General features: G+C 42.9%; 1 protein-coding gene across 1 annotated transcript; it reads left to right on the top strand.

Annotated features, from left to right (window-relative positions):
- The first annotated feature begins 10917 nt into the window (after positions 1-10917).
- LOC147009950 (uncharacterized) lies at positions 10918-15057 on the top strand. The gene is made up of 5 exons (XM_085863288.1): positions 10918-11307; positions 11449-11505; positions 11617-11673; positions 11829-11936; positions 12790-15057. The coding sequence occupies exons 1-5, from the start codon at positions 11133-11135 to the stop codon at positions 13983-13985; spliced, it is 1593 nt and encodes a 530-aa protein (XP_085719414.1). The 5' UTR covers positions 10918-11132; the 3' UTR covers positions 13986-15057.
- The last annotated feature ends 6838 nt before the right edge of the window (positions 15058-21895 follow it).

Below are 21895 nucleotides of genomic sequence, written 5' to 3'. Positions count from 1 at the left end.
TCAACCGGTACACTGCAGCCTATGTTTCCACAAACAAAAGTGGATCACAATTGATTGGAGGGTGAGCAATAGGGATAGTAACACTCCTGACATCCAACTCAACAGCTGGTGCATCAGCCTGGTACAGCCACTCAGAGTAACCGGCCCAGCAGGCCTTCACTTCAGATTACTTTGTGAAGAGCCTTCCACCCTCCACTCTAACAACAGTACACCGAGGGACGGGCTTGGAGGAACGCAACACATGAATTCCCCTGCAAGCCGGATGAGAATCACTTGACCACAGGTGATGCTCTACCTCCTCACAGATTCCTCGCACTCCGCCCTCCTTGTCCACAAACCACTTCTGCACATTTCAAGAAAACAATAATGATCATAAATGTAAGAGATAAAGCTGTGGTGCTGGATGATGAGCTCCCCAGGTTTGAAGGAACCCAAATGGCTACCGGGGAAGAGTAAAGTGCTTTGATGAATGGGATTGGCTATTCTGATGGGACTGGATCATACCCGCAAGGAAATAGAATTTCTGAGGTCGCCAGAACTGAAAGCCGAACTCTGAGCTTCTTAAACTTCACAAAATTGGAACAGGTAATATAAGCTGGTCAATGAATCAGGGATGGTGAGATATATTGTTACGAATCTGGAACCCATCGCACACAACAGCAAGAGTCCTTATAGATCAGTTATATCGGTACGTATGTGTTTCTAGTTAGGGTCCCATCCCTTGTTTAATGGGTAATTAAGTGTAGGTGCGCTGCAAAGTTGTTTTATAATCAGGTCTTTAAATCCTTAGATCCAACAAACCAACCACCCTGCCATTCCCATTCACAACTCCTCCACTGAACTAGCACTTTACCAAGCTCCCCTTGCTCTTCAGTTGGAGTTTTCACAGCGTGTCAACACACCTGATCCCTGTCCGATTAAGAGCGAACAGCGCGTCAACACGCCTGATCCCTGTCCAACCAAGCGCGCACAGAGCGTCCGACACCGAAACTCCACTCTGCTCAGGGAGCGGATAAAAAGACCAGGCTCCCTTTGGAATGGGTGTTCGTGTTCATGTTCGTGTTGGCGTCGGAGCCTGGTTGTGTGTCAGAGCCTGAGGAGAATCACTTTCTTTGCCTGCCTCGCCGCCTCCTTGCTTGTTTTTGCTGTCCAGATCGTGCTGGCGTCTGCCGCTCCACTCCTGGTGCCTTCGTCCTTGACGCCACATAAAAGTTGCGAGTTCAAGTCCCGCCGAGCCAGATCGTCGGGAACCACATGAAGCGGGAAGGTCCAAGCCAGTCTCTTACCTCCAGCTCACCTTCCCTCCGAGCTGGGCGTATCAATAAAGGCTGCGACCACAATTTCTTTGTGTGCGTCTGTGTGTGGGCCCTTCTCTTAAGTAGAATTGTTAAGTGCTTTTGCTCACTGTATGTTGCCTGCCTGATATTCGGATAACTCTGCCCTGACGTACTTCCCGCCCTGATTATTATAATTGTAATAAATTTCCCTATTGTTTAATGTCCCAGCTCATTCCCTGTCACTTCTTTTAATGGCTAAGCACGGTGCGTGTTGACAAATAGCGAGGCAGTAAATTGTTTATTTGGACCGACAGGCCTCGGTAACCTTCGCTCGGGTTAAACACGGTACGGGCACGGTAACGGCTCGTCCCGCTCGAGGTCTGTCAAGGGTGAGAATTCCCCGGTCGCTTTGCCGTGTGGGTAATTAGGTATATTGAAGTTTGGCAATTAACTCTACCCTACGCGGTCGAATTATTGGCGATTCATGGTCCTGTAAGGGACCCGTGCCTTTCGGACTTATCTGCGGGTCACAACCTAAATTCCGGTGTGTTCGGTGGAGCCGACTCAACTGCTCCCTCGAGCGGTCGTGCTCGCCACCGATACCCGGCCCTGCAACAATATTAAGTAGAGATGGAGAGGACAAGAACTGAAATTTTGGGAATAAGTGAACTTGGATGAACTAGTTTGCAGCAATTTCAATCGGATGATTACAAAGTATTATTTTCTGGTTACAAAACCTGTAACATAAATGGAGTGGCGATGATTTGCAATAAAAATACAGCAGTGTCTGTACTGGGTATAACTCAGTCAATGATAGGTTAATACCAGTAAGGTTTAAAGGACGTATGCCTGGTGTTCGCTTAATGGTTAGGGTGGTGGGTTTGGGGTCCTGAGTTCAAATCCTGCTTGGCTGTTGAATTATTAGCAGGTGGGGTTGACTCAGCCTGTCATCTTGCTGAGGTTGGCAAAATGAATACTAGCTTGCTGGGATGATTGAGCCATTTGAGTATCCTGTGTTGGAGTGGTGAGCCGTCCAAGATTGTGCCCAATAGCTTAAGAGACTGCTTTGGCAGCACCAATGCTCTGTACAGAGTATGGTCCCAATGGAATGGAAAGGATGTCCAGTGAACACCATCATCATTCAGATATGTGCTCCAACTTCTGCAGCAGATGAAGAAAATGTGGAGGAGTTTGATTGGAAATTTTCAGGAACTGGTAGAACATGTGCCTAAAGGAGATGTTTTAATGATGGGAGACAGCACTGCAAAATTTGGAGGAGCAGGAGCATCAGGGATTGCACGAAAGCACAGACTTGGTATCCGAATTAAGTCAGGGGAGCGAATGTTGCAGTTCTGTGTGTAGAATGAGCTCGTAATTGCGAACGCATGGTTTAAACAACCCAAGCAACAGCACACATGGATCTTCACCTCATCTCTAAAATAGAAATCAGATGGACTACATTCTCATAAACAGAAGATAGATAAGCGCTGTGAAATAGGCCAATACTCTGCCAAGCACAGACTGTGGGAGGGATCATGAACCTCTTGTGGCAAAACGACAAGTCAAATTGAGTGGTGAAAAAAACTAAATCACAACTCCGACCAGATACGACCTCAAAAAAGGTATCCAAATAATAGGAAATAAAGGTTAAAAATAAAAACGTTATGTGGAGCTGGACTTGGTTGATAGAATATTAGACGAATTATGCTGAAGCCATTTGAAAAAAGAAGAGGTAAACTAGAACGGGCACTCATAGAGCGCATACCTTCGCCGCCACTACTTTTTTTGTTCTTGGTATGAGTGTGGGGAACTGGTTTCATATGAATGGTCTTATGACACAAACCACATATCTATAATGTCATGACCCCCCCCCCGACTTTCGGGGGCTACGGACTAAACAACAATCAACTCACGTCATTTTGGCGAGTCTTTACTCGCAAGCTCGGTGAATACAACGTTTCAACAAGAGAAGGTAATCTCGTTTGATGCTGGTTTCATGCAAATCGAATAAGAATTGACTGAGTTATGCCGAAAACCGCATATTTTTCAAGGGCGTGACCCCCCCCCCCGACATTTTACCCCAACCGGTGACATGTGTTATGACGTCATTGTGTCACAAGATTGGGCATTAAATTCTGAACATTTTGGTGCTGGGTTCATGTAAAGCGGACAAGAATTGACCGCGTTATGACAAAAACCACATATTTTTCAAGGTCGTGACCCCCCTGACCTTTGACCCCTAACCGGTAACAAGAGTATGGGCGTCATTGTGTCATATTGCATATCACAAGATGAGGCGTTGAATTCTGAACATTTTGGCGTTAGTTGCATGCAAATTGAATAAAAATTGACCGTGTTATCGTAAAAAGACGATTTTGACCTTTTCGTGACCTTGACCTTGAACTTTGACCCGAACGATCCCAAAATCTAATCGAATGCTTCCTGGCTAATAACCAATCATCCCACCAAATTTCATGCAATTCGGTTTAATACTTTTTGAGTTATACGAATCACAAGATTAGAAATAAATAAATAAATAAATAAATAAATACACGCCGACCAAAACATAACCTTTCGCAGAATGCGAAGGTAAAAACACCACCCCACAAGCATGAAGAGAAAAGAATGCTGAATGGCCATCAGAAGAGGCAATAAACATTGCAGGGAGAGGAAGAGATGAAAACCAAAAGGCACATCGAGAGAGGATATTAATTGGCTAAATGCAGACTTCCAACGACAATGTAGGAAAGACAAAGAAAGATTTCAGAGGCATGCATAGAGATGGAAAGTGACAACAGAGCGGGGAAAAAAACAAGAGATCTTTTTCAAAGGTAGGAGAGATCACAGAAAAGTTTCGGTCTTGATTGGGGTCCTTATGAGTTGAACAGGTAAAGATCTGACAGAAGAACACACAGGTGAAAGAAAGATGGAAGGACTATACCGGAACACAATACAAACGAGATAGCAAGATGTTGGCAACCTGCAAATCAAGAGAATAGGAGCAAGAACCAATCGTGTTGGAGTGTGAGGTTGGTAGAGCCTTGAAAGAGCTGGCACGTGCAAAAGCACCACGTGACAACAAAATTCCAATGAAACTCATTCAGGGAGGTTGGGAGGAGGCAATCAAAATTTAAACAGCAATCTGCACACATATCTGCAGCAGGATTGTATGATCAAAAAGGTGGAAGGAGTCAGTCTACATAGCATTACCAAAGAAAGGGGATCCAAGAGAATGTTCAAATAACTGAATCATTGCCTTGATGTCACCATGCATCCGTAGACAAACGCGGACACATTCGGAGACAAACACTGCCCGGAGCTAAGCTGTCCAGAGACAAACACCGCTCGGAGATAAAACACCACCGGACAAGTCTGGAGACAAGCACCGCCGGACATGTCCGGAGAAAAACAACGCACAGAGCTAAGCTGTCCAGAGACAGACATTACCCGGACGACCTGTCCGGAGACAAACTCTGTCTGCACACATCTGGAGCTAACTCTGTCCAGAGACAAACACCACTCGGAGATAAAACACCACCGGACAAGTCTGGAGACAAGCGCCGCCGGACATGTCCAGAGACAAACCGCTTGGATACATCCGGAGACAAACACCATCTAGACATAGTCACCACCTGGAGACATCGGGAGAGAAGAGAGTGATGTGGGGAGGGTGCTGCTCTGTATTAGGTGGGGGCAGAGTGAAGATGGGACAGAGAGACAGAGAGACAGAGAGAGACAGAGAGACAGAGAGAGAGAGACAGAGAGAGAGACAGAGACAGAGAGACAGAGAGAGAGAGAGAGAGACAGAGACAGAGACAGAGACAGAGACAGAGACAGAGAGACAGAGAGAGAGAGAGAGAGAGACAGAGACAGAGACAGAGACAGAGACAGAGACAGAGACAGAGACAGAGACAGAGACAGAGACAGAGAGAGAGAGAGAGAGAGAGAGAGAGAGAGAGAGAGAGAGAGAGAGAGAGAGAGACAGACAGACTTTTATGTCCTTTGATTGCAAAATGTACAAAAAGAAAGGCTGTTGTAAAAAACAGGTTCACGCATGAAATTACTAAATTTATACGAATCCTTGTTTCGTACTGGAAGGAGGCATTGACTGGCATTTAGGAGACTTTGATAGAAGGAGGGCAGTAAGGAGGTGTCAACTCGCTGCAGATCAAGTAGAACAAGTTCAAGTCCACACTTGAGCTTGCCAGCTTGCAGGAGCAAACAGGAAGCCAGCGGCCGCCAGGACAGGACCTCCTTGTATAGAAGTTGACGCAAGGTAGTCAGTCGAAAGGACAGTATTTTTCAGGTAATGTCCACGAGTCCTTGACCGCCTTTTTTTAGCGGGACACTCAGAAGATCTGCTCGGAGCCAGTGCACACCATTGCAGAAAAAGTTAACAAGGATTCGTTGCAAATTCAGGATGAGTGATTTGGGGGGTTGTAAGGCAATCATCCGATGCCAGAGTTTGGAAGCAGCTAAATTATTGATTATTAGCACTCTACCTCTATAAGACAGTAAGCTGGATAAACTTTTCCAGCAATTAAGGGTGTGAGAGATTTGATCCACCATCTGGTCCCAATTTTTTTTTAACAGAAAGTCACGTTCCCGAGAAAAAACCCAGATGTTTAACACCATCATGCCTCCACTGCAAGGCATTAGGCAGCGGAGGTGGGATAAATAACTCTGAAGGACCAAGGCACAACGCTCTACTCTTTCTCCCGTTAACAGTAGCAGAAGATGCAAGATTAAAATTTTGTAGAGAATTTGTAAGAGCAGCAATGTCAGATTGAGTATTGACAATTATACACAGATCGTCAGCATATGCAAGAACCTGAACTGAAGGTACCACTGAAAAACCAGAGAGCTTGTGGCATAAATGAATGAGCAAGGGTTCAATGAAAAGGGAGTACAGGTACCCAGAAAGAGGGCAACCTTGTCTAATTCCTCACTGAACTGGAAAAGGTGAACACAAACTGTTATTAATGTTTAGTAGACTGGAATTATTGTGATACAGCAACTTAATGCAGGAAATAAAGAAAGATCCAAACCCAAACCCTTTTAAAACTTCAAATAAATATGAATGGTCAACGTTATCGAAAGCTTTTTCTTGATTGAGAAAAATCAGCCCAGTAGTGACGTTCTGACAATGGCAAATCGAAATCAAATCACGAACAGAAAATATATTGTTAAATATTGATCGACCAGGAATGCAATAGGACTGGTCAGGAGTTACAATGTGTCCTATTATAACTTTTAAATGATTGGCAAGTAATTTGGACAGGATTTTATAATCAGCAGAAAGTAGAGAGATTGGGCGCCAGTTCTCAACAAGTTGAAGGTCACCTTTTTGGGGGATTAGTGAGAGTATAGCACGTCTGCAGCTCAAAGGAAGTTCACCAGTTTGTATGCTTTCTTGAAAGACTGTTAATAGACATGGTCCCAGCAGATCCCAGAAAGCGCTGTAGAATTCTACTGGCAACCCGTCGAACCCAAGTGCTTTGCTGGTGGGCAAGGTTTTTAAAACACTTGTAAGTTCATCTCAGGTTATTTCACCTTCAACAGTCAATTTCTGTGTTTTAGTAAGTGCAGGTAAGGAAGTAGTAAAATGATGCGTGTGGTTTGAGGAAGCGTGCTTGGCAGAATAGAGGTTTGAAAAATAATTTTTAACAGTGAGTTTAATATCACTCGGATCAGTCAGCGTCTTTCCATTAGCAGAAAGCAAGGATAATATTTGTTTCTGATTTTTGGAAGTTGTTTCCAACTTGAAGAAGAAACTACTGGGAGTGTTTTGTTGCTGTAGGTGAATCATTCTCATTCGAAGGAGTGCACCTTTTGCCTTCTCGACCAATAACTCGTTCAGAAGAGCTTTCTTTTCATGCAACATTTGCTGCTGTCTATTGTCATTAGAGGAGGACACTGTATTTTGCAAGTTTAGAATTTGTGTCTTCACTAATTCTATGTCAATGTCACGATTCAGAGTACTGTGTCGTGAGAAGTTTTGACAGAAAACTCCAATTTGAACTTTGGTATTGTCCCACCACTGACGTTGACAAGAGAACTTCTGATCGTTCATGATGTAGTGTGCCCAAAAGGTTTTAAAGGAAGTAACAAATAAATCATTTTGAAGAAGTGCTGTGTTAAACTTCCAATAAGAGCTCCCCCTCTTAACTAGTGGCAATTGAAACTGCATAACAACAACATAGTGATCAGAGAATCCAGATGGGAGAATTGAGGTGTTTAAGACAAGGTTAAGAAAATGATTGGAAACGTAGAATTTATCAAGTCGAGCTGAAGACACTCGATTGTTAGAACAGCGACACCAAGTAAATTGTTGTTGCGTCAGATGTTGCAGTCGCCAAATGTCAGTCAACTTGAATTTTGAAATGGAGTGAGCAAGAGCCCTCGTACTGGCTGCATGTGGCTCAGCACCATTCCTATCAAGAGGGGGGTTTAGTGTACAATTAAAATCACCTCCGAGACATAGAAAGTGGTCAGGGGGGATATTAGCAAGAAATGATTTAAGACAATCAAAAAAAGAAGATCTTTCAGGATTTGTGCTGGGAGCATATAGATTGACAATGGTGAATAGCTGCTGACGAATGGAAAAGGTCAGGGAAGCTAAATGTCCTTTTACAATTTCTTGGAAGGAGACTAAAGTTAAAGGAAGAGTTTGCTGAAAGTAGATGGCTATCCCGGCAATCGGACTTGAAAGACTGCTAAAGAACCAATGTGCTTTAAGAAATAATTCCCATTCAGCTAAAGAAGAGTCAGTGGAATGAGTTTCTTGTAGTAATAAGATATCAAACTTGTTGCACTCGATTAGTTGTTTAACTTGCACTTTATGGAGAGAATTACGACCACAATTGATATTTAAGCTTGCAATGGATATTTTCATCGAAGGTATGAAGAGGAGAAAGAACAGAGGTCATCAGGTAGAACAGCATCAACCATTATTTTTGAGTTCGTTCCGAGCATGACTTAAAAATTTCCTCAAACGATGACGTTGAGGGTCGGTAAGATTGTATCGATCAGGTCTGGAAATCATTATTCGGGTCACTTGAATAACGTCTTCTAGAACTGGAAAATTGTCTTTAATTTTGACATTCTTTTTTCGAAAACGTTTGTGCAAGAAGGTGTATCTGGGGAAATTGAAGAAGAGTCTACGAGCTTTAGAGAAGAAGTATCGCTACCCGCATCACTTGAAGCAGAGACAGAAGAAGATGTCCCGTCAGACTCGTATCCCCCCATACTATCTGTGACAATACCCTGCTGTTCTTCAGCAGTGACTTGATTAGATATCACAGGCACGGCTGCCTCCAAATTACAATCAATCTGTACATCCGGTGTGGTGATTTTGACTGGGGTAACTGTACATGGGAGGGAGGTTCCAACAATTTGACCGGGGACCTCAGATTCGTCAGGCACGGTGGGAGTACCAGTTTTGTCAGTTCGGGTAGGTGTTTTAGCATCATCATGACATTCGTAACACTGCTCTACGTTATGGGGAGAGGCCCCCTTATGTGAAGCGGTACATTCTCGGGGGTCAGGAATACAGTCTTTCGATATTAATGATTTGGTATCTACTCCATCATCATTAATATTATTATTGAGTAAAACATCCGATTTTTCCTCTTCTTCTAACAAGGCAAATTGGTTGGAAAGTGAGATTTCAGTGCCATTTATGCTCGTGTTGGTTGGTCGTTTCCCGGAGGGTGATACGTTTCTGACAACAGACTTGCGTTTTTTAACTTTAGAAACAGTAACGAACCCCTCGTTTGTGGTGTCCATCTGTTCATTACAAGTGCTTGTGCCAACTCGTTCGATTACTAAAGGCCTATCTTGTTTATTTGTTGAAAGGGAAGCTGCAACATTCGACTGAAGCTGAACGTTATTTACTGAGTTGGTGATATTAATATTAAGGCAAGGATCGTCATCAACAGAATCAGTAACGTTGGGAAGAGGATCGTTATGAGCACAGTCAGTGACATTGGAGGCAGAGACCTTACGAGCAGTGTCAGTAATGCTGGGGAGGGGATCGTTACCGACGGAGTCAGTAACATTGGGGGGAGGATGATCATTTCGGGTGAAGGTGATAGTATTCGTCTGAAAATCATTACTAGGAGCATTGAGGGGAGGTTGTTTCTGACTGAGTGGACAGAACTGTTTCATATGTCCAATCGCTCCACAACCAAAACACTTTAGGGTGTCGGTAGAGACATATACTTGATAGTTATGACCATTTGAAGTGAACTTCATAATAACGTTAAGTGAAGCATATTCTTTTTTAAGTACCATGAATACTTGTCTGCGGAAGCTCATGACATGGCTTACCCATTTGTCTTTAAAGCCGACAGGGAGCATCATTAATGGAGACACATAATCACCATAGCGCTGCAAGGCTGAAAGTATTAAGTCATTCTTTAGGAACGGTGGGAAATTACTAATTACTACCCTTTGTGCACAAGAGTCAAGGGGGTATGCCATTACAAATGTCCCAGAGTCAAGGGCCAAGCCTTGTTCAACAATTGGAGCAACGAACGCTTCATCAGATACAAAAATGATCACACGCTTATTCATACGTGAAGCAGCACGTACCTTTTCAAAACCGATTATGTTCCCGATTGCCATGACAATCGCTTCCACCGTAACACCTTCCGGTGGAGAGCAAGCTATACCGTGTTTACGGGATAAATGCTCGAATGCAGCATATTGCTGTGAACGAGCAGCCGCCATGTTTAAGTACACGGGGCTCAACCTCCTACCTCCCTCGGGAAAAGGAAGTCAACAAGGCACTCCAACTTCCTCTGACTTTGGGAAAGAGGGAGTTAACGAAAACGAACTTAAAAGAAGATAACAAAATAAATTAAAATAAAACAGGTTTAAAGCAGAGAGCAAAACCTCAAAGCAAAATCTATCCTTAACCTAAACGGGTAGGCCGTGCCCAAAGGGAGGGCCAGCTCTCTCTCTCTCTCTCTCTCTCTCTCTCTCTCTCTCTCTCTCTCTCTCTCTCTCTCTCTCTCTCTCTCTCTCTCTCTCTCTCTCTCTCTCTCTCTCTGTCTCTCTCAACGATAACAGAGGAGAAAAACCACGAATAAAACCACCACAGAACACAACAGGAAGGAAAAGGGGAAGAGGGAGGGCGAGGGAAGGGACGAAAACGACACTGAAAACTCACAACACAGAGCAGCAGCCCACGGCGGCCATGACACCATGCCCAGAAAACAAACGACCAGCAGGGGGCAAGGGGGCAAGGGGGCGAGAGAGGAGAGAGGAGAGAGGAGAGAGGAGAGAGGAGAGAGGAGAGAGGAGAGAGGAGAGAGGAGAGAGGAGAGAGGAGAGAGGAGAGAGGAGAGAGGAGAGAGGAGAGAGGAGAGAGGAGAGAGGAGAGAGGAGAGAGATGGTGGTTGAGGATAGGGGAGTTAGTAGAGAGAAAATGTTATGCTCTATAAACAACACACACACACACACACACACACACACACACACACACACACACACACACACACACACACACACACACACACACACACATTACCCCCATTTATTAATACATTTTTGATTCAGGATCTCACTGTCGGTGTATAGTTCAGCTCGGCTGGTACATCTTCCCTCTTTGCTTTTCACTCCTTGATCCCTGAAAGTGGAAGAAAGCTGTGTGAACAGGATATCAGGAGGGTAGCTTTTGTAAAATAAAATTTATTCATTTTGTGAAGTGTGAGAAACTCCAATACAATAGTTACTGCAGTTTTTTCATATCCCTGGGCATGGTGGTGATTTCCTTTAGCATTGGACGTGGAAACTGATGAGTGTAAAGGAAACCACTGAATCAGTCAGTGTGTTACTCCGTGCTGATTGATGGTCATGGCAGACCCCCCGAGCTTTGTCCAGGATCCCAACTACTCGGACTCCAAGTCGAGTTCTGATGGAGGGACCAGAGGGGGTCCAGGAGGAGCTGCTGGGATCTGCGGGTTCAGGATCCTGGACGTTCAGAACCTTCGTGATGGAGGGGACGGGACGGACCTGGAACCCGGTACGGGGTTCTCTCATGATGGACAAACCACGTTGATGAATATCTCGGAGAGTAAATAAAGGAAGAGTTTAACACGAGTTTGTTTTAAAGTAAAATCTCCGAGTGTGATCTTTGTTTAAAACGGGTTTTGTTTCTCCACAGATCCGATAGTGGTGGTGAAGGTGGAACCTGAACCTACAGGTGTTTTTCCCTCACAAGGTAACGATCTATAATAACAATGTACAAGTTGAAGATAACGATGCTGGATGATGGGAATGACCTGACGGGTTGTGGTGAGTTTGGTTTCTGACTCCATTGATGTTGTTATAGATTTAAATGAGGAGCTGAAGGTGAAACTTGAACTTGGGGAGAATTGTTCTTCACAAGGCGAGTCCAGCACGACGTTTAACCATTTATTCACAGGATTTAGATTAACTTTTCAATTTATTATTTTATAAACGATAAAACTGTATAAATTACCTCAAGATGTTCTCGGTATTTTAAACCCTCCACGGCCCCGACGTCCGTCCATTTCTCCACAGAGGAAATGGGTCGAGTGAGCCCCGGAGGTTTCCATGGTAACGTTCCTCCGATGTTGGATGTCACTCGTGTGAAGGAAGAGCCGGGTGAAGATTCCCTCTCAGCAGAAGGTGAGCGATGAATGAAACTCGATGATGAATGAAAAGCGATGAATGAATCATTCCCAAGTGTTTTTAACCAAATTAATGTTTTATAACTCACTCCCTTTGTTTCATTTAATTTTACCTAAAACAATGTTGAAGAGTAAAGCCTCGTTTTTGATGTTTGAGAGCTGTAAGTGCACGAGAAGTGTGGAAGCTTATTTGGAGAGAGAGCACCTGAGAAAGAGCGCATACAGAGGAATAAGATGCATACAAAGCTCTCTCTCTCTATCGAGTGCAGCCTGTGGCTGCTGGTTGCATCATTGGTTGTGACACGGCTATGCCGCTGATGCAGTGTCCCCCTTACCAGTGCACTGGTACTCATTTTGCCGACCTCAGAAGGATGACAGGCTGAGTCAACCTCCTGGTGTATTCATTCAGCGGCCCAACGGGGCTTGAACTCAGGACCCTAGGATCCCAAGCCACCACCCTAACCACTAAGCCAACACCAGGCTTCATACAAAGCTGGAAGGCATTTTAAAAATCGGAGTGGTACTTGGGACAGCAGACCAGCATGCTCGAAGCTGACAATATCTTTTTTTCATGAGTACCAAACCATTCCTACTGGTACTCATTGGAAAACCAAATAAAAAACATTTGTGAAACCCTGATAAACACTTCTTTTTTTTGTAATTGGATAAGAGTCGTGTCAATACCATAATTTTTTGGTTACACGCTGTACTTCCATTGATAATAAATGCACTACATTTTGCTTTTTCTGTAAGATCAATGTACTGACCTTGTACTGCAAAATATTGTAAAAACATAGAATAGATTTTTTAAAAACAAAAGCAAGTGTTTCGTTCTGTTCTTTACATTGCAGAAACACCTGAAGAGCATCCTGGAAACTTGTGTTCAAGTTCATCTCAGTCTTTTTCAAGCAAGGTTACTTTTAAAAGAGACGTGCACGTGACAAGGAGAACCTCATTTGCTTTAAAGAAATGTGAAATTAATCACATTGGTGAGAATGTACATCAACGTGCTGTTATTGAAAAATCCTTCACTACTTCATCTGCCCTGGAGAATCAGGATACCACTGGTGCTGATAATGATAAGCTGTACAAATGTTCTGTTTGTAAAAAATCCTTCAAAAGTGCATACGATCTGAGTATTCATATGATGGTTCACACCGGTGAAAGGCCACACAAGTGTTCTGTTTGTGAACGAACCTTCAGATACTCCTCTCAACGAAATGTGCATCAGATTAAACACACGAGTGAGAAGCCACTCAAATGTTCGTTTTGTAAAAAGTCCTTTAAATCTTCATCCTCCCTCAAGAAACATGAGATGATTCACAATGAAGAAAAGCTGCACAAATGTTCTGTTTGTAAAAAATCCTTTACATATTCATCCTACCTCAAGAACCACGAGATGATTCACATGGGAGAAAAGCCCCACAAATGCTCTTTTTGTAAAAAATCCTTTCTCTCCTCATCTGACCTAAAGAGACATGATTTGATTCACAGGGGAGAAAAGCCGCACAAATGTTCTTTTTGTCAAAAATCCTTCACAATGATGTGCACATTAAAGATACATAATAGGATTCACACAGGTGTGAAGCCATTCAGTTGTCCTGTTTGTGACAAGGCATTCAGATACCCTGGACAACTTGACATACATGAGAACAATCATAAAGGAAAAAAGCCACATAAATGTTCTGTTTGTGAAAAAACTTTCATAACTTCATCGTATTTGAAGAAACATGAAAATATTCATCAGGAAGGAAAGGCCTACACATGTTCTCATTGCAATAAAGTATTTACATTGGCTGCTTACTTAAGGAAACATGAGATTATTCACAAGGAAGAAAAACCACACAAATGCTCTTTTTGTAACAAGGCCTTCAGATCTGGATATTGCAGAAGGAAACATGAAATGATTCATACGGGTGTGAATCCTAAAAAGTGTTCTGTTTGTGATAAAGTTTTCACAACTTTGTATTACTTAAAAATACATGAGTTTAATCACATTGTCCAATCATCACCTCATTTGCAACTGAAATCCACAAATACATTTTAAAAAAAGATAAAACTCGAATGGCACTTGTAGAATGCATCGTCTTTCCTCGTGCGTTCATTCTGAACAAAAATACCATCATAACTGAACAAGCTACTATTATGGCCCACTGCTATAATTATGGCCTCAACACGAGAAACAAAATTAAAACCATCAACCAACAAGCAATACCAGGACAGACAACTCCCGGTGTGAGAACGAGTTATGTTCATGGACCCTTTTCTCAAAGCGAAATGGTTCTAAAACCAGAACACACTATAATTTGTTTGAAACCAACATATATGACACCATGATAATTAAAAACCATAAAGAGTGTAGTAGAGTTATTATTAAAGTAAATAAAAATAAGTACAGCACAATAATACGGATGGACATTAAACAGTACAAAAGCACTAAAATAATCAAAATGTACATCATTCAGCAGGTCATGCGGATGAAAACAAGTCAGAGTGAAAACATTCATTTACCTTTTACCAGAACTGTTGTCTCACCAAAATCTCTTATATTCACAGGACCCAAATCCTGGAAAGACTTGCATACAAGTCTTAAACAGGTGACTGACCTAGGCAGTTTTAAAAGAAAATTGAAATATCGTCTCTTTGATACATACAGTACGTTTAGTCATGCTCATGAATGATTCTACCTCTTACATTTGACACTGATTATTGCTGGTGATGCTATTTGAATATGTACTGTTTCTTTGCATACGTTGAGATGTCTTTCAGTGGGCTATTTTACTCTTACTTATAGACTCTATTTTCTTCTTCTCTCTTTTTGTTTTTTTTTTTCTCTGTTTTTGTATGATTTGCGACTTCTTATTCATTTGTTCAAATGTATAATCACAAGACACCATTCCAATTCCAATTCCTGAGGAGCTTGTTTTCTACAACCACTGCTTTTTATGAGGTTCCTCCATGTTTCATATTGTTGCAGTTCTGCAAAACCGCATGCCTCTAAGGCAATGACACCCAACATACAGTGATCCTCAGGCAGTTATTTCATTAGTATTCGTGTAGTTAGTCCTTTCCTCACGTCTGGTGGGTAAACAGGACAAATTGCGTTGCATGGGACTCGTAGTTAGATCGAATATATATATATATATATATATATATATATATATATATATATATATATATATATATATATATATATATATATATATATATATATATATATATATCTTTAATCCTAACTCTGACCTCCATTCTAACCCTTTCCTTTTATCCGTAATATACACCAAGCAAGCAAGCACGCATACCGTTCAACAAACAATTTAGTAGACGCGACGCGATGCGACCCATGGCTCGGATCGCCTTCCTCATTGTGTGCACAAGACAACATTCTTCAGAAATTTGCGCACCATTTTCCATTAAAATCTGCGTGACAATTTCCAACCGGCATCTCACTTCGTTCCTCACCTCGTTCACCAAATCCCACCATCTTGACCGCAGATGCCTCCCGCACATGGAAAAAATAATCCCACACCCCCTCGTACCTCTGCCTCGCGACAATTTGCCACTCCATTTCGAGCACCATGTGGCGCCGGCCATTGTTCTTGGCACTGCGCGGCACTCGACCATGCTACAGACGCTATATTCTCCACCACATCTCACCGGGAATATCCCAGGTGAGTGTCCAGAATTATCACAGCCCTCATCCAGTCATCAGACCATGGCAAGACCGTAAGCAATGAGGAGGGGTTGTGGGAAGAGCAATCCAGGGATTTGGTTCGGGTCCCAACTATGCATTGTGGCTCATGAAGGAGCCCATGGGTAGTGGAGAAAGTCCACTACCATCATGCAAACTATGCTCAGTGCACGTTCAGGGCTGGGGTGCGAGCTCGAGAAACATGCTTGCGATATTAACCAGGGAGCTCCAAACTGTGCCGAGGCTGGTGGGCGTCTGAACCGGCTTCCAGTCCTGGAGCCTGGTGGGGCATGGCTAGAGTCGCTGTGGCCCAATAGAGGAGCGGGATTTGGGCCACAGTGCGTTGCTTTCCAGTCCTCATTCCATACTTCACCCGGGGCTTATAAAAGGGAGCGGTGTGGAGCCACTGGGAGAGCTTCTTCGAGGTAGAGCATTATTCGTGTGCAGTTGCCATCCTTCGAGAGTGTGCGAGTGGGTCTCCCTGCCTTGCTGTCGACGTGCCGCCACCCCCACGAAGCCAGACGGGTTCACCACCGGCCACAGATGGCGGACCAGTGCGGAGCATGCACTGCCACAAGTCCCGGCGAATGAACAAGGAGGAGATAATGCATCATATCATGAGGTGGGAATGCCCATACGGAGCGGAGCATCCCACGGAGGTACACGCTTACATATACAGATCTTTATACAGTTAGGTGAGGGATCTTCCTTCTTACACATCTATTTTTCTATCTTTCTGTACACCCCTCTAACCCATCTACTGTGGACGCACAAAGAGGAACGCGTTACTGATACGCAATCACATTTTCCTCTTGCACGACACTGCACCCCTCATGTCGCATAAATCGCACCTCCCACTCCCACATTGTAGACACCAGTATCTTTCCCACCTACCCCTCCCTAAGTGTCCTGGGCCGCGTTGGTCAGCCGACCGTGCCAGGTATTTTGAGGGTGCTTATCGTCACCTTTTTCTCTCTTTCTGGGCTATCTAACTTTCTGTGTGTGTGTGTGTGTGTGTGTGTGTGTGTGTGTGTGTGTGTGTGTGTGTGTGTGTGTGTGTGTGTGTGTGTGTGTGTGTGTGTGTGTGTGTGTGTGTGTGTGTGTGTGTGTGATGGTGCTTGTCTTAGATTAAGTAAGATTATAGAAGGTAGTCAGGATAATCCTACTTTGTAAATTGTCTTTTGCCGCACCCCATAAATTCCTTGCTATCCTCTGCTGTACATTCAATAAAACCCCATTCACTGTGCCACATACATTTCCTCGTTTCTGTCCCAAATAAATATGTTGTATAAAAATGTTCCCAGCTCGTTTTCATGTTTTCTCTCATTGGTCCAGCATGGCCCGCACCCTATTTTAGCCGGGACGTTCTTCCCCAACGATCTGTTCCATAGCCGGTATGTGTTTAGCAGTTCTGCTCAGTTGCATCTGATCTGGTAAGGTGATCTGGTTTAAGCAATTAGATCACGTGACCTTGAGGTAAACATTATTAGATGGAGGACCCTCAGTCACGTGGTCGAGTTATTGGCGTTCGTGGTCGATTAGCGACCTGCCAGGTCACAAAATTATTCATATGCGACGGCCTGCGATTCCAGTGAATCCGGTAGCTCAACTCTCGTGTTCTTCGCCCAAACCCCGGGTCCGCAACAACATTGATAACTCAAATGTCAGTCTTCGAATAATTGTAATTTACAAAACAAACTGTTATTATAAAGTTTTATGTCTCAAACTGTTTTGTTATATTTCAATTTTGTTTGTATGAAAAACTTGAAGCATGAACTAAACTAAACTGAATCGTTGAGCTGGCGACAGGTCCTTGACATCATTCTTTTGAAACAGCACAACAGGTAACAACCAAGGACTTACCGACAACTTCATGACTCCTGCATTAAGCATCTTTTTCACCTACTTGTCAGCTTCTTCATTCTTGCTCCAAAGGAACCATCAGATCAACTGATGAATAGGCCGGGCCTCACCGGTGTCGATCTGATGTTTTACCAGGTCCATGCGTCCGTCCAATGTCTGCGGAAGACAGAGAGAAGATGTCTAAATGTCGATTGATTAATTTGTGCTTGGCCTCCTGCTGGGCATCCTCCAAATCTACACTACTTTGATCGATCATCTCACAAACAGGATCTGGCCAATGCCTACCCAAACCTAGATTCTCCCCCTGGGGTCAGACTCACCTCTGTGACATTAAAACTGGGGTGCAGTCTGCTACCTTCGTACTCTGTCCTATCGTGCATGGTTCTGCGCTGACATTTATTACCCTGATGGCCAGACCAGGCCCTTCAGCATGGACGAGGGTATGGTCCATGACTCGGCCCTGGATTGGTTGCCCCACCAGTGGTACCATTAGACCACAAGGCTTCCACCAGTTTGGGTGAGCCTGCGATTGTGCCCGGACAATTGCCTCAGAATCTGAGGGAATAGTCATGGTCTGGAGGGTCCAGCTCCGCTTTGTTGTCAGTGTTCACGCCCCCTGAGGACAGCTCTTCCTCCCCCACCTGCAGAAAGCCCCTGCCCAAATCGATTTTACACTCACTGGCAGTCAAAAAAATCCAATCCTATTAGGCATGGGTCACACACCTCCGCCACTCAAACTTCTACTCTCTGCTTTACTCTACCCAACTTCAGGGTCACAAAACCATACCCTCTGATGGAACCGTTGCCCCAGTAGCCAGCTGCAAGCTATGATTTTCTCAACAGCGGTTATTATCCCAACCGATTGCACTTAAATTGAGGACCACAGGGATGATGATCGTGGCACTTGCTCCTGTGTCCACTATGGCACCTACCCCTACACCCGCAAGCAAATGGTCATACTACCAATGCCAATTTGTCCACGATAAATGACTTCTTGTGTCGATGAGGGCTCTTTAATATCTACCATTGCTGAATGTGGCCCTACCTGTTTAGCCCTTACTAGTTGACCTGGGTCTGTTGGGTGGTTGAGGGATTTGTCTTCCAGCTATAGATTGTCATCCTGGTGTTTTACAGGCAGCTTGGCTGCTGGGTAGCTGTAATGTTTTTTGGTGTGCGACTGTACCGTTGATGCTGTCTGTGCCCTTCAAAAGATGGGTCAAGAGAAATGGCACCTTTTAAATTGTAAGGTAAATAGCAAAATATTCAATATATTTTATTTACTTTAAATGCAAACTGAGGGAATGGCATTAGTTTGTAAGTGTTAAAGATTCCCACAGTGTTCTTCACGAAGAGTGGGCGAGCTATTGCCATTGTCATGGCCAAGTTACAAATTCCTGCCCGAGCTACTGCCAGGAAGGCAATGGCAAACTACCCAGTCCTCTCCACCTTTCCAGATGAATGATTATGATTTGAAAGATGTTAAACCAGGAGTTTATTCCCACGTGCAGGTCGGGCGATAGACCTATGACATTTTATCTCTTCCTCATATTGACGTTTCCTTCATGAGAGTGTGCGAGTTATCACAGGCAACATATAAAATCATTAATTAAATGGCGTTTTGTGTATGTCGAAGTCAATTAGTGTCAGGCATTTTTCTCTGTTCCAATCCACCAAGATTAAGGTGCAACTGGTGGATGGGGAGGAGGTGCGGAGGGAGGCACTTTTAACTTTTTCTCACATGTTTGACTTGTCAACCAATATGGCACCCGAACACTGCATCATGGGTACTGAAACACTATTCAATTCAAAAAGTGGTGAATCCATATGGATTTGAAAAAGGGGGAGGAATGCCCCTGCCTCCAAACGGTGGTTTTATTTTGGGTTTTTTCAGTAGTTTTGCCCTCCACATACAGACCAGATCATTTATACTGCGCATCTCACTGAAAGGCCAGATTTAGATCTTCACAAAAATCGAATCTCAGGTGTGATTTTAATCGTGATGTTTTATAATTTTAGAAGGAAATGGTGAACAAATAGCCAACCTCCAGTATTCTAGAATTGATGAATTCAGAATGGTAATGTATTCCAGTGATGAGAGGGGATGGTGAACCGCATGGCTGCATGGATGTCATGACACATGCACTAATGTCACGCGTTGATTTGAAGGACGTCCCATTGACAAATGTGGATTTGATGTTATGTGTGGACGAATTGTCATCGGGGACACTAGAATGGCTGTTATTTTGCTGGATAGTAGATAGGGATAGTGGGAATCTCGTTCATCCATTCATGCGCGTCAAGCAGAGATTTTTTTTTCATAAACTCGAGCGTGCTGTATAGCAGACAACCAGGAAGTGTTTAACTGGTCAAAGTGAATGGATAAATGGAATATGTAATGGGTTTTAAAGATGGGACAGTATAGAGGATGGATGCAGATCATTATCTTTTCAATGATGGAATGCGTGTCAAGGTTTTGCATTCGCAGATGGAGTAAAGCCCTCCAGATCGGCAAAGTTTGCTGTGGAGTGCCAGGGTGGAACTACATGCATCCTCACCTCTGATACAGGCGAGTCTGCAGTGAAGACATCACAAGAGGGCCATGAACTTCTGTTTCAATTATGTTGCAAAATTTTGAAAATTAGTGTATTTGATGCATGGTCAGGATGAGATGAGCAGTCAGAAGGTTTGACCATGTTGTGGACAACGCCGATATGAGGCTGACCAACATGGCGATGTTAATTTTAGTCAAATCAGGTATTGGGAAATTTTGAGATCCTAATAGCAAGGTCAAGTTTTAGGTTTAATTAATGATGGTGTGGCAGCCATGTTGGAAAAATGAAAAAACTTTGAACCTTTATCTCGGAAACTGCACCAAAGAAAAAATTGAAACTTGGCACATGGAAAGTACTCCTCATGGGGAATGTTTGATTTTTTTGTGACGTTGTACAGTAGGTGCCTTCGTTATGACGTCATAATTGCATATGTAGAACACAACATCTGATCAGTATGAATATTTTTCAGGGTCATCTAGGGATAAAATGCTCCACAAATGTTTTTTTAAATGATGTCATCGGTCATGTGATTCGGCGGTCATATTGTTTTGTTTTTTTAAACCTTCAAAAATCTTCTTCTCTGAAATGGCTGATCCGGTCATCACAGCCAGCAATTATAAAGTGGCAGTTCTAAATATGTCTTATTAATTACATAACACACCAGTACACAAACGCTACGCAAAATACACCATTCAAAACAACACAAACACCACAAAAAACAACACAAACACCACACAAAACAAGTCTTGGCGAGGGTATGCGATCTCTGATTTCTCTTTTTCTTATTGGTTTGAGATAGCAAATGGGAATGGAGAAAGGCATTTTGGATAAATAGGGTTGAGAGGACAAAAACAATTAATGGAGTAGAAAGGATGAGGGGTGAAAATCTCTCCCGTATTTCCATACAGAATATATATATATATATATATATATATATATATATATATATATATACATATATATATATATATATATATATATATATATATATATATATATTAGGGTGGTCCAAAAAAGTTGAAAAAAATAGAATGTTGCTCCACAAGCTTAAAATTATTCTAATATGATCCATTAACGTGCATACATTTTTTTTTTAGCTTGATCGGAGGTGATTTAGAGGTCGCTCCATATGACGACTTTTAGTCTCATGACTTGAATAAATTAGGGTATGGTCAGGTACGATTACGGGTACTTCTGGATGTCCGAGGTGGAAATGGAGTGCATTTTCGAACTCTATGGGGTCGATTTACTCAAAGAAATGACTGCACCGACATTGAATTCACTACCATTTTGAAAATATGACCTAAAGCAAGATTTATCATTACTGGAGTTGAGTAACTAATCCTACTCATTTCAATATTTTCTAATCTAGAATTAATTTGTTGTCCGTCTAAACATTTCTTTGAGTAAATCGACCCCACTGAGTTCGAAAATGCAGTCCATTTTCACCGAGGAAGTTCAGAAGTGTACGGATTCGCATCTCATCATACCCTAATTTAATATAATAATAACTAAATAAATAACTAACATATTTTTCGTGAATCATTGAATCTATAACACTGGATGTTGGGCCGGCTAGAAATAAGTTCAGGCGGGAGTGGAGACAGCAATAGAGGCGGAGATGATAGTGGTAATTGGTAAATGAGATGAAATATTCTAATAGTTTGTAATTCCATTGATTGAAAAATTACGGTATGGTCAGATAAGATTACGTGTACTTCTGTACTTTCTAGGTGAAAAAGGACTGCACTTTCGAACTCAGTGGGGTCGATTTACTCTAAGAAATGTTTAGACGGACAAAAAATTAATTATAGATTAGAAAATATCGAAATGAGTAGGAGGATTAGTTAC

This window comes from Eptatretus burgeri, chromosome 17, assembly GCF_056783735.1.
Source record: "Eptatretus burgeri isolate ZD-2024b chromosome 17, Ebu_testis_v1, whole genome shotgun sequence".
NCBI classification, from domain to species: Eukaryota; Metazoa; Chordata; class Myxini; order Myxiniformes; family Myxinidae; genus Eptatretus; species Eptatretus burgeri.
Note: the sequence above shows the minus strand (reverse complement) of the source record. Positions and strands in the feature narration are given on the sequence as shown.